The 13,604-nt window shown below is 44.2% G+C and overlaps 1 protein-coding gene across 3 annotated transcripts in view; it reads left to right on the top strand.

Moving 5' to 3' along the window:
• Positions 1–13,604, top strand: part of rap1gds1 (RAP1, GTP-GDP dissociation stimulator 1) — a 53,227-nt gene that overhangs the window by 21,793 nt on the left and 17,830 nt on the right. For all 3 annotated transcript variants that reach the window (XR_009770577.1, XM_061709694.1, XM_061709692.1), the window contains 4 exons: positions 1,639–1,767; positions 1,920–2,045; positions 5,323–5,466; positions 12,776–12,907. Coding sequence is in view for 2 of the 3 variants with exons in the window: in XM_061709694.1 (XP_061565678.1) it covers positions 1,639–1,767; positions 1,920–2,045; positions 5,323–5,466; positions 12,776–12,907 (531 nt within the window). In the remaining variant the exon portion in view is untranslated. The remainder of the gene's footprint in view (positions 1–1,638; positions 1,768–1,919; positions 2,046–5,322; positions 5,467–12,775; positions 12,908–13,604) is intronic.

The raw sequence follows: 13,604 nt of genomic DNA, 5'->3' as shown, positions 1-13,604 counted from the left end.
GAGCCAGGGGCGGAGTCGGGGCCGAAGGCAGAGCCAGGGTTAAAGTTGGAGCTGGGGGCCTGAGTCGGGGGCGGGGTCGGGGTCAGGGTTCGAGCTGGGGTCGGGGCCAGAACCGGGGCTAGAGCCGGAGCCGGGGCCCGTCCGGCACCAACAGAATGGGTGAATTGTTGCAGCTTCTAACACAGGGGTCGCAACCAAAATGTTGAAAGAGCCATATTGGACCGAAAACACAAAAAACAAATATGTCTGGAGCCGCAAAAAAAATTTTAAGTCTTGTATCAGCCTTAGAATGAAGGCAACACATGCTGCATGTTTCTATATTAGTTAGAACTGGGGGAGATTTATTTTTTCATTATGCACTTTAAAGAAATATGTCGAAATTCTTGAGAAAAAAGTCAAAATGTCGAGAAAAAAGTTGAAATTTCGAGAGAAAAGTCGAAATGTCAAGATTAATGTTGAAGGACAATCTTGAGAAAAAAGTTGAAATGTTGAGAAAAAAGTTGAAATGTTGAGAAAAAAGTTGAAATGTTGAGAAAAAAGTTGAAATGTCGAGAAAAAAGTCGAAATGTTGAGAAAAAAGTTGAAATGTCGAGAAAAAAGTTGAAATGTCGAGAAAAAAGGCGAAATGTTGAGGAAATAGTCAAAATTTCGTGAGAAAAGTCGAGATGTCAAGAAAAGTCAAAATTTTGAGAAAAAAGTTGAAATGTCGAGATTAGAAAGGAAAAAGGAAGAAAAAAAGAGTAAAAAAGAAGAAATAAAGGAGAAAAAAAAGGTCAAACATTTTTGAAAAAGCTCCAGGAGCCACTAGGCTCTAGAGCCGCTGGTTGCCGACCCCTGTTCTAGGAGCAGTCGTTATCTTGTTGACGTTTCATTCCAGGCTTTCATCCTTTTAAAAAGAGTCAAATTTAGAGAAGACGTGTGTCAAGAGGGCAGTGTGTTCTCTGGAAGTCTTCCTAGCTCTGTTGTGATGTGAGAAAGTGCTTGATCGTAGCGCTGCTCAGAAACAGCGACGTTACCGCCGTCTGGTCGAGGCGACTCGTTGTATAGATCTGGCAGTTTTCTGCCTCGTTTATAAGAGATGTTATTGTGGTTAATAACGATCCCTGAACTCTGCCTTAAAGGCTTTGGAGGCATGCTTTGTAAGATACAAGCGTGGAAAAGAAACGGAGTCATAAACAGTGACTTTCTCATCCTTACCAGGTCACAAAAACAGAAAACTATCAGCATGGATGAACAACATCATTTCTTTAACCTCAGAACCAGAGAAGCTTGCAGTCTCCGACTGTGAAGTCTTGTGTTTGCTAGAGAGTCCAGAGTCGCATAAAACCTGCAGGTGCTCTACGGGACACGGATGTTGCACAGGTAAAGTCCAGACATCAACCTGAGATGCTGCGCCGGGTGTACGGTGTAAAAGAGAGGCAGTTTGACACGGTTGCTACACTCTTCAGATTCGATCTCTCCCTTTTGGTGTAACGTGTCCCGTTGTTGATCTGAGGCAGTTTTCACCGCGCCAGTTTCCACCGCCATGGCAAGTGTTTGAGAGTTGAGACCATGTTCTTTCTTCTTCAGCTTTGTAAGTCCCCCCCCCCAGCCTGGTTTCAGAACAACAAACTTCCTGTCTGTCTGTCTCCTGTCCAGATTCTTTACAAGCCCAGCTGATCAACATGGGTGTGATCCCCACCCTGGTGAAGCTGCTGGGCGTCCACTCCCACAACACCGCCCTCACAGAAATGTGCCTCATTGCTTTTGGCAATTTGGCCGAGCTAGGTGAGTATATACTATAATATACCATAATATAATGTATAAACCAGGCAAGGGTGGGATCTTGGGTCAGGGGGGTTCAGATAAGCGTTTAATGTAGCACGTACTGATGGGTCTGAAGTAGGTGCTTGAACCCGTGCTCCAACCTGCGCTTTCAGAGTCCAGCAAGGAGCAGTTTGCCTCCACCAACATCGCAGAGGAGCTGGTGCGTCTCTTCCAGAAGCAGACGGAGCACGAGAAGAAGGAGATGATCTTCGAGGTGCTGGCGCCGCTCGCTGAAAACGGTAACGCATTTCTGTCCTTGTCAAACACGTTCTGAAAGGTCAAGGTCAAAGCGCGTCTGAAGCTGTGTCTGGGCGCGCGCGAAGGCACGTATCAGCTGTGTGGCGGCGTGTCTGTGATCTACATTTGTGTGTGACTGAAACAAAGGAAGATACAGTGCCTTGCGAAAGTATTTGGCCCCCTTGAACTTTGTGACCTTTTGCCACATTTCAGGCTTCAAACATAAAGATATAAAACTGTAATTCTTTGTGAGGAATCAACAAGTGGGACACAATCATGAAGTGGAACGAAATTTATTGGATATTTCAAACTTTTTTAACAAATAAAAAACTGAAAAAATTGGGCGTGCAAAATTATTCAGCCCCCTTAAGTTAATACTTTGTTGCGAAATACCTTTTGCTGCGATTACAGCTGTAAGTCTCTTGGGGTTTGTCTCTATCAGTTTTGCAGATCGAGAGACTGAAATTTTTGCCCATTCCTCCTTGCAAAACAGCTGGAGCTCAGTGAGGTTGGATGGAGAGCGTTTGTGAACAGCAGTTTTCAGTTCTTTCCACAAATTCTCCATTGGATTCAGGTCTGGACATTGACTTGGCCATTCTAACACCTGGATATGTTTTTGTGAACCATTCCATTGTAGATTTTGCTTTATGTTTTGGATCATTGTCTTGTTGGAAGACAAATCTCCGTCCCAGTCTCAGGTCTTTTGCAGACTCCATCAGGTTTTCTTCCAGAATGGTCCTGTATTTGGATCCATCCATCTTCCCATCAATGTTAACCATCTTCCCTGTCCCTGCTGAAGAAGAGCAGGCCCAAACCATGATGCTGCCACCACCATGTTTGACAGTGGGGATGGTGTGTTGAGGGTGATGAGCTGTGTTGCTTTTACGCCAAACATAACGTCTTGCATTGTTGCCAAAAGGTTTGATCTTGGTCTGATCTGACCAGAGCACCTTCTTCCACATGTTTGGTGTGTCTCCCAGGTGGCTTGTGGCAAACTTTAAACAACACTTTATATGGATATCTTTAAGAAATGGCTTTCTTCTTGCCACTCTTCCATAAGTCTAGATCCCTTTTTAATTCTCTCCGAGTTGGATCATGAAACAGACTTTTGCTGCCGTTGATGGTGGAATAAAATGAACCAGAAGCCGTCCGTGGCCTGTAGTGTGATGACGTCAGATACAGCCGACTCAGCCGCTTAGAACCTCCGCAGAGTAGATACAGAAAAGTATCTACTCGGCACGTTAGACCCCTAATGGAAAAGAACCAAGGCGAGTCGGGCTGAGTAGGTACTGGTGGAAAAGTCGGTCGGACCTGTGGACGGGAAGGCTCCTCCTCCACTGCATTAACTCTTCATTAACTTGATGCGCCGCGCCTGTTGGGGGGGAATGTGCTGCTGATGTCAGTATCTGAAAGCAGACTGCTGAGAACATTAAGGCTGGTTTAGGCTGCTTTCACACCTGTGGCCCGTTTGTGTTGTTCCGATTCAGGGACTAAATCGATACAGTTGTTCCGTTTCTCGTTTGTGGAGTTTGTTCACAAGTAGTGATGCACCGAAATGAAAATTTGTGGCCAAAACCGAAAATAATAATAAACAATTACAAAAACATTTTTTTCACCATTGCATAGATCAAATAAATTTGATTTAGGCATGCTTTTAAAAGAAAAAAATCTTTTACAAAATTACAAGGTAGAAAACATTTGTTGAACATAAAAAACTGAACATTTTTTAATTTCCCAGCATTTCTTAAATATTCCAGCAGACATTATACCAGCAAAGAACAATAACTTAAAATAAATAAATTAGCAAAATAAATTTTGTGGCCATCTTTGAGCTTACGTTAGGCTTAACTGACTGAACATTGTAACATAGGCCTTAAAACAATAAAAATGCATTAAAGCGCTCAGGGTTTTTTATCATTTCAAATGATAAATCAAACTTGTAGTGCTGAAAGACTTTGCAGATGTGCCCCCTCTAGATATTTGAGCAGAACATTCATTGCAAACAGCCATTCTTGTATTATTCTGTGCCACTCTAATATACTTCTACACTGCTGACATGTTTGCACCGCACCACTTCACTCCACGCTCTTCGCTGTTTGATTTCGTCATCTAAACGCACCTGTAATAGATTGATTTATGTTGTTTTGGTTCCACCTGCTGGTGAATGTTAGTTAAATTCTTATGTGGTTAGTTTTTGGTTGGCCAACTATTTATGTGGTGCGCAACCAATACGGGAGCGTTATGTGGTTAGTTTTTGGTTGGCCAACTATTTATGTGGTGCGCAACCAATACGGGAGCGTTATGTGGTTAGTTTTTGGTTGGCCAACTATTTATGTGGTGCGCAACAGGTACGGAGCGGCCAGTCTATTTATATTACAACGCCGTTATTAATTGTTCGATTTTTTTCCCACTTATTCCACCGAACACCGAAAGTGTTTTTTTGCCATTTTCGGCCGAACAATTTCGGTTACCGAACAATCGGTGCATCACTATTCACAAGGCAACCGTCTGTAGCGGTTCAAAGCTGATAACAAATGCCATTCACGAACTAGCTGCTCTCTGATTGGTCAAATGAGCGCGGGAGGAGTTTCCTCTTCTGTACCCCGGGATAAATAACACGCCCCTTTCAGCGCAGCGCAGGCCGCCGCCGCCGGCTTTAGGCTGATTTATGGTTCCGCGTTACACCAACGCAGAGCCTACGGCGTAGGCTCTGCGTTGGTGTAACACGGAACCATAAATCAGGCTTTACCCATTCATTTATGTGCTACCGGCTCAGAGTGGAGCTCAGCGGCGGGCCAGAGGGCGCCTGCCGCAGCGTTTGCGCTGCGCAAACCCTGCTTGGATTGAACATTGTTTAATTCCACCGTGCCGCGTTGGGACGACATCTGGGCACGTCCAATAGTAGAGAAGGTGGTGGAGGCTGCGCCGACTCTTCTCCTTGCGCCGCGGTCGCACATACACATGAATGGAGTTGTGTCGGTTGCTGTGTCGATTATGTTCTCACTACAAATAAAAAAAAAAGAACTGTTTCAGGTCTGGAATGGAAGCAAGCTGAGACCACCTCTCCTAGGACATCTCGGCTCGCTTGTTTTGTGCCGTTTCAGAGCGTGATTGCTGTGTTCACATGTACCCAACGTTCCGATCTTTAGGGGGAAACGCTCCCTGTTCCGGAACAACTTATCCAAACGGGACAGGTGTGAAGGCACCCTTTAGAGTTGTGGACGTGTGTCCAGTCTTCAGGCGGTTGGTGTGACTGTGACTGTGGCTCTTCCTCTGCAGACGTGATCAAGCTGCAGCTGGTGGAGGCGGGGCTGGTGGAGTGTCTGCTGGACGTGGTGGCTCAGACGGTGGACGGGGAGCGGGAGGAGGACGTGGCCCAGCTCAAGACCGCCTCAGACCTCATGGTCCTCCTGCTGCTCGGAGGTAAACACCAGAACTAGTCCTGTATTCATGGTTCTCCTGCTGCTCGGAGGTAAACACCAGAACTAGTCCTGTATTCATGGTTCTCCTGCTGCTCGGAGGTAAACACCAGAACTGGTCCTGGATTCATGGTTCCTGGGTTTCAGGTTCCCAGTTGGTTTGTTTTGTTAGTGTTGGCTGTCTGTGACATCAAAGAGCTGAAACCCCTCCAAAAGCGTCAACGGTCTTTTTCAAAGCATACATTTGAGATTTGGAGGAAAAAGGAGTATATCCAGATCCGGCCCAAGGCATAAGCGAACTAAGCGGCTGCTTAGGGCCCCGTAACCATTAGGGGGCCCCCAAGAGTTATGTTATTGTACAAAAACACAATAATTAATATTATTACATAAACAATATTATGTTAACAGACTAGAGTAGATACTGCTGGCATATTAGTCCTATATCACTTTAAATATTACTGGACCAGCAACGAATGTCTGAGGTTGTTTTTATCTGGGGACTTTGTTGTTGTTGTTTTACGAACAAAGTCAACACATAACTAGAAGTGATTTAAAAAAAAAAAAAAGGAAAATAAATGTCATTTGTAGTTCTAAACATATTTCGGGTGGCTTTTTTCCCTCCTTTTTATATCTCCCATGGCATAACTGATCTACAGCATCCAGGACACAAAAGGCAAGTTATTCCATGACGTTAATTGAAAACTTGTGGCAACTTTTAAGACGGAAAATACATTTTTCTTTCATAAAAGAATTAGCAGCACAGCAGCCATCACCACGTTTTCAGTATAGAGTTGTGCTTCTTTTGTATTTTATACAAAATAAGTGTTTTCATGCTTAGTAATTAGGGAGGCCCCGGTCCCATTTTTTTCACACCGAGTACGAGTATTTTAATTTGTGTACCGATACGATACTTCTACCACTAAAATAACTAGGTTAAAAATGCCATGAAAAATGCAAGGAATTGGAAGACAGGTTTTATTTGCAACAGATACATTCAATAAAAATAAATAAAAAGAGTAGAATAACTATTTCAAACAAAACTCAGCCTGGGATTTCCTCTCTTTCCATCGTCTGTCTCTTTTGCAGAACCTGAGCTAATGTTGCCGTTGTGGTCTTGCAGTAGCATTAGTAACCTGCGTATCCTCAGCTTTATGATGCGTCTTTAGATGTTTTATCAATTTACTGGTATTAAACGACGTATTCTCCTTCCCTCCTCTTGACACCTTAGCAGCAGTAGCTTCAGTCTGCCTTGCTTCTGCCGTCGTCTCTTATTTTGAAATATGTCCACACTGCTGACGTCCCGCTGCATTAATTGTCTCTATCTTGCCTGAAACGGCGCTGCCAGTCTCACTCACGATTCACTCTCTTCTCATCACCACGCTGAGCTTAGCGGACTAGCGGCTAACCGCTGGCTGAGGCTGAGTGTCCAGCCTCAGCTCAACATCTCCCCCCTAGAGTAGTTTTTGCGAGTATATGAGAGCAGTATCGGCTTCGATACCGATATCGGGGCATCCCTATTAGTAATTAATATACAGGACTGTCTCAGAAAATTAGAATATTGTGATTTTCTGTAATGCAATTACAAAAACAAAAATGTCATACATTCTGGATTCATTACAAATCAACTGAAATATTGCAAGCCTTTTATTATTTTAATATTGGTGATCATGGCTTACAGCTTAAGAAAACTCAAATATCCTATCTCAAAAAATTAGAATATTCTGGGAATCTTAATCTTAAGCTGTAAACCATGATCAGCAATATTAAAATAATAAAAGGCTTGCAATATTTCAGTTGATTTGTAATGAATCCAGAATGTTTGTTTTTTTAATTGCATTACAGAAAATAAAGAACTTTATCACAATATTCTAATTTTCTGAGACAGTCCTGTATTTGCAGCCATGAAATATTTCTAAATAAACTTGCATCGTTTCGACAGCCTGACAAATAAAGGGCTTTTTTTCCACACAATTCTTTCCCCTTTGAACCCCCCCAGGCTGAAAACAAAGTTAGTAAGTCAGACTACTACTCACCTTAAAGGGGACATATTATGGCATTTTATGTATATTTTAAAAAGGCCTTGCATGTCTTAAAAACAAGCTAAAGCTTGTTTTTTCTACATAAATCAGAAATTCAGCCTGTGGGCCATGTCTCTAGTTTTACCGCTTCTAAAGCCTTTTTCTGTGCTTCATTTTAGGGTCGGGGAGGCTATGATAATGAGGCCCTGCGCTGATTGGCTGCTTGAATGACGTGTAGCAGGGGAGGAGACAAAGCGTTGCTCCGGGGAGAAGAGCAGTGGCTGCGTAGCAAAGCGTGTCTACGGTTCTGCGTTAAATCGACGCGTACCCTACGCCGTAGGCTCTGAGTTGGTGTAACGCGGAACCATAAATCAGCCTTTAGTCACCTCGTCTTCACACAGGAAGATTTAATTTAATTCTAAACAGGTACACCACAGTTATTTATACTCAGATTCCTCATTTCATTTATGTTACAAGACAAATTAATCATGTTAACTGTAAAGAAATCACAACACTGAATTTTCACAAATGGCAACTTTATTGTTAAAATATATAAATAACATTTATGCACTATTACTGGCTCAAGGAAGGACCGCGCGTCTTCTGAAGGTGTCGTTGAACAGCTTCAGGTGCATTGCTTGGCAGATCTGAAACCATAGAGAAAAGAAAAATGTATTACGGTACTAATAGAGCCGCCGGCGCCCGGAGCTCCCCCGGAGCCTCCGGGTTCGGAGCTCCGGGCCTGGGGCTCCTCGACGGTCCGGTCCGTGAGCAGCTCCGGCAGCTCCGTATGCGGCCCCGATGCTCCGGAGCTAAGCTAAATACTTAGCCCATGCAAAGATCATACAAATATAACTAACACAAAAAATGTACGTCACTTACCGCTGACTCGTGTGCAGTTGCCGGGTCCGTACTGTGGGCACTGATCCTTTTATGACGGGAAACTGTTGATGCAAAACCTCATTTTAACTGTCCCTCGCGGTGGAAACAGTCACCGCTTCTAAACAATGGCTGAAGCTCCAGCCGGCGGAGAGAGCTGGTTGTGGGCGTGGTTTCAGCAGCAGAGGCCGACCTATGGAAATGAGCGCCTATGGTGACGTCACCATAGGCGCAGATTCAGAATGGGCCGTAGAAAGTCACATGACACTGGAAGATTCTGCAGGGCGGGGGTACAGACCTTGCAGAAATTCATGGGATTTCATCTTTTCTGTGTTGGGAGTAGGGGTGGGACGATACGGGTAAGTCCCGATTCGATACTTTGGCGATATGTGGCCCAGGATATCGATAATATCACGATATTTTCGATATTCGATATATCGATATATCGGTAAGAGCGATATATCACGATATATGGGACTGAAAAAGAAAAAATACCTATAAAAAGGAAAACGTCTGTAGTTATGCATTTATTCAATGCCAAAACTTCATACAAGAAAGTGCATTTGTATATTTCCTCACCGTCTCCTAGGCTTGTAAATGTAAACTCTGTACAGCTGGACAAATTAAAGTTCATGAACATTAATAACATGTTTTATATAAACCAGGACAGTGCACTGCTTTGTTTCTAATACTGAAAAGTCAGTAAGCAACTTAATTTTGCAAAGTACCTCACTGCCTCCTAGGGCTGGGTATCTATTAAAATGTCAAGAATTGATCCGATTCTTAAGATTCAGAATCGATTATCACCATTTGATTCGATTTGATCCGAACACTGGTTGTGCACGGGTGGGCGTGTGTCTGAGTGTGTCTGTGTCCGTGTGTAAAGGCTGATTTATGGTTCCGCGTTACACCAACGAAGATTTACGCCGTAGGGTATGCAGGACACGCACCGTACTGTACGCGCCGCCGCGTACCCTACGGCGTAGGCTCTGCGTTGGTGTAACGTGGAACCATAAATCAAGCTTAACGTGTCTGGTGATTCAATGATCTGCAAGTTTTCCCAGCACACGGTTGACTGGACACGGAAGGATACGAGCGAGGATCACTTACAGAGTGAAAAGCATAAACGTCATAACACAAAAAGACTGACGATCATTTACTTTAACGGCGTCTGTAATAGGTGGAATAATTTTGTATTACAGTACGAGCCGCTCTCCTCACGTGGAGCGCGAGCGGGGTCCGTTTCTTAACACAGCTGGTTGTCTGTGCGAGCGGAGATTAACGCACATGGCAGCTTAAACACCGGCTCAAACAGCAAGTAACTTCCAGCATTAACAGTGCTGCTCAGCCCGCTGTCTGTACGAAGTAAACCGGTCGTTCTGTATTTTCTGAGCTGGTTTCTCAGGCGGCCGCTTCGACATGTTTGTTTTGTTCACGAGGGCAGTGGGGGCGGGCGGGGCAGAGCTTGAACAATAGTGCGGTGACAACTGCGTAAACCATTATGTGTGTTGTAATAAAATATCGATATTAGCTAGGGCTGGGCGATTATACTATCTCGATTTGTGATCGCGATCAAATTAAGTTCGATCACGGTGATCAGCTGTGGGTCTACTTTCTCGATCACGTGCAAAACATGCTGCAGCAAAGTGCACGACAACCAATCACAACCCGCTTTCCTGGCACTGCGCTGTCTGCATTAATTGATCATGCATGACATGCCGCAGCAAGTTGCATGACCATAGGCAGTAAAGTAGTCACATCTGCCTCCCCTGCACCGGTGGGAGCAAGCGTGACCAGAGAGAATAAAACTACAAGACAACAACCGCAGGCTAGCGTTAGCTTAGCTTCGAGCCGACCGGGACTCACGGTTTGCGGTGGATGTATTGTCTATTCGAACCGCACTCATTACAGTTGTGATTCGCTCTGCTTGTACCACAAATTACTCATCACCGCCGACTTCAGAAACTCTGCGGCCCCGACATGGGTGTGTGTGTGCGTGCGTGCGTGCGTGCGTGCGTGCGTGCGTGCGTGCGTGCGTGCGTGCGTGCGTGCGTGCGTGCGTGCGTGCGTGCGTGCGTGTGTGCGCGCTCAGCGGAGTGAATGTGTCGGAGCGCGGAGGCAACAAGCAGAGCTCACCAGATGACGCCGTAGGCTCTGCGTTGGTGTAACGCGGGACCATAAATCAGCCTTAAGTCCCTTTAGACTAATACTGTGAGAAATAACCTCTCATAATAGCGGTACTACAGTTAATAAATGTAATAAAACTGCCGTTTCTGCTGGCTACTGAGTCCCGTAAGTGGCGAGTGAATTTTAACTCCTTAATTACCAACCAGCGTCAGAGTCAAGCACAGTACACAAACTGTGATGTTAGAGAGCCACCTTTTGGTCAATTTAAGCAACCGCATCGCCAGCTGCCTGACAGTGGTTTCTACTCATTAGTTTACTGTTTTTGTTGTTAATAATGTCATTGCAATTTTATCTATGCAATTGTGAAAAGAATGGCAAAATAAATGAAAAACTGTGAACAACCGCATTCCGTAGGCTATTCAGTACTCAGTATTCAGCCAAGTCTTTAAATTTTATTCCGCTTCAGTTTCGGCATCAAATTTTCATTTCGGTGCATCCCTAGTTTTTTCGGTGGGTACCACTGGTAGCATTCTGGATTCTTGTTAAAACATGCTATTTGCTTTATTTGTTAATAAAAAAAAAAACTAATCTCTGGTTTCTTTCTATTTTATTCCAGAAGGGAGGGGGGATCTTCTGATTTAAAAAAAATCGTGATTAAAAATCGAGATCATTCAATATGGGAAAAAAAATCGTGATCACTTTTTTTGCCATATCGCCCAGCCCTAATATTAGCTGTCAGTATATTGATTATTTATTGAAACAGAGAGCACAACAATATATTGAAATATCGATTTTTTTTTTTTTCCACCCCTAGTTGGGAGGGTGAGGGGAGACCACTTTATATATGTTAAAACAAGAAAAAACGTGTTTTTCATAATAGGTCCCCTTTAAAGGAGCATGAGGCTCCTTTTAAGAAATGAAACTCTCTAGCCCCACCCTTCACCACGACGGCCGTCGGGGGTACTGCAGCCAACAGCGCGGCCAGCACGGGAGAACGGGGAGAACGCACATGCAGCGTCATGTGACGTCACATCCACAGGACAGCGCGGGAAATTCGGGCCCCGAATTACAGCACATTTTGCAGCACACAGCCTGTTCAAGGCAACGGAGAGATACACTAGAGGGATCATTCTTTTTGGTTTGGAACGCTTCATCTGACATTATTACTAGAAAACTTAAAACGTATACAAATTTTTTTCATAAATCCTGCCTCAATCCTGCCTCATGCTCCTTAAAATTCAGATTTTTCTGTGCAGGTGAGATGAATTGAATTAGGTTGAGCTGCTGTGGCTCCGGGTTCATGCTTGGCCTCCACCCTCGTTTCAGAGTAGCATCCATCCAAGGCTGCCCCCAACCTTGGTTCTAGATCAGGCTACATGTCTGCTGGGCTGATGGTACACGTACCGTATTTTCCGTACTATAAGGCGCACCTTAAAGCCTTCAATTTTTTCAAAAGCTGACCATGCGCCTTATAATCCGGTGCGCCTTATATATGGATCAATATTGAGCCGCAACTTCACCCACTTCTTGAAGTGATTTTTCACCAGATCAGCCTTCCGCATCAGTTCCGAAACAGCTTTTTTTCTCTCTTCTCCCTCTGGATATTTTTCAGCAAAGGCTCTGTGTGTATTGTTGAAATGTCTCTCGACATTTGACCGTTTATTGTTACAGTTTTTCTCCACAAACTAGGCGTACTGGTATGCCACTCTCATCAGAGCTAAATGCAAATGAATCTGCCCAGGCATCATTGAATGTTCGATTTTCTTCAGATATTTTTCTTTTCTTACATTTCTCCATACTTGTCCTTGCTGGGGTTGAAAGTCGCGACGAATGGATGGCGTTTTGGCGGGTATACCGGCTTTCACGAGTATGACGTTTATTTTGAGCGACGAAAAAATAAAGTATATTTATTCTAATATGTCAAGATCACAATAATCTTCCAATTTAGAACTAAAATATTAAAGAACTAACACAAATAAAATACACTTCAATTAAATACGTAGTTGGTTTTTTTTTTGTAATTTATTTTCCCAAGCCACTCGGAGCCGCAGTATAAGATGAAAGAGCTGCATGCGGCTCCGGAGCATAACGTAACCCAAGCCTCTACAGTAGCGCCTTAGAATGCGGTGCGCCTTATAATGCGGAAAATACGGTGCATATCAACCAAAGGGACTGGTCTACCGCTGAGGAGCCCCATTCCATCACAGCAGAGAAGACCTGCACCTGATGAGATGTGCACGTGCAGCAGGTTTCCGTGCCGCTGTTCTAACTCTTCCTTTTCCTCTGCAGATGAGTCCATGCAGAAGCTGTTTGAGGGAGGGAAGGGCAGCGTCTTCCAGAGGGTCCTGTCCTGGATACCGTCGCACAACCACCAGCTGCAGCTGGCCGGAGCGCTGGCCATCGCTAACTTCGCTCGCAACGGTCAGTTCCCTCCTCCGGTCCAGCCCGGAGTCCAGGGCCGTGGTCAAACTCTAGTGGCGCTTTTCCACTAGTACCTACTCAGCCCGACTCCACTCGCCTCACCCTCGTTTCTTTTCAATACCCAGATCAGAAGTAGGAGGTTGGAGAAGCTGCTGTAACGTATTTGATTGTGTGATCTAAATGAAGAAGACAACAACACTAAAGATGTAGAACCTGGAGGAGATGATAGATGTGCTGCTGGGTCTGTGGCTTGTGTTCCATATCAAGTAAAAAAATGAGAGTGAGAGAAGCTTCAAGCGGCAACGCATTTTAATTTTTTTTAGTTTGTCTCGGTGCTGCTGAAAAGTCAGCTGGAGCCGTGAGCAGCTATGAAGTGACAGATCTCCTGGTGGATCTGGTCCAGGGGTCGGCAACCCGCGGCTCCAGAGCCGCATGCGGCTCTTTAGCGCCGCCCTAGTGGCTCCTGGAGCTTTTTCAAAAATGTTTGACCTTTTTTTCTTTTTTTTCCTTTTATTTTCTCTTTTTTTCTTTTTTTTCCTTTTTTTCTCTTTTCTCTTTTTTTCCTTTTCTTTTTTTTTTCTTTTTTCCTTTTTTTCTTTTTTCCCTTTTTTCTCTTTTTTTCTTTTTAATCTCGATATTTCGACTTTTTTCTCGAAATTTTGACTTTTTTCTCGACATTTCTACTTTTTTCTCGACA

Source organism: Cololabis saira, chromosome 20, assembly GCF_033807715.1.
Source record: "Cololabis saira isolate AMF1-May2022 chromosome 20, fColSai1.1, whole genome shotgun sequence".
Taxonomy (NCBI): Eukaryota; Metazoa; Chordata; class Actinopteri; order Beloniformes; family Belonidae; genus Cololabis; species Cololabis saira.
Note: the sequence above shows the minus strand (reverse complement) of the source record. Positions and strands in the feature narration are given on the sequence as shown.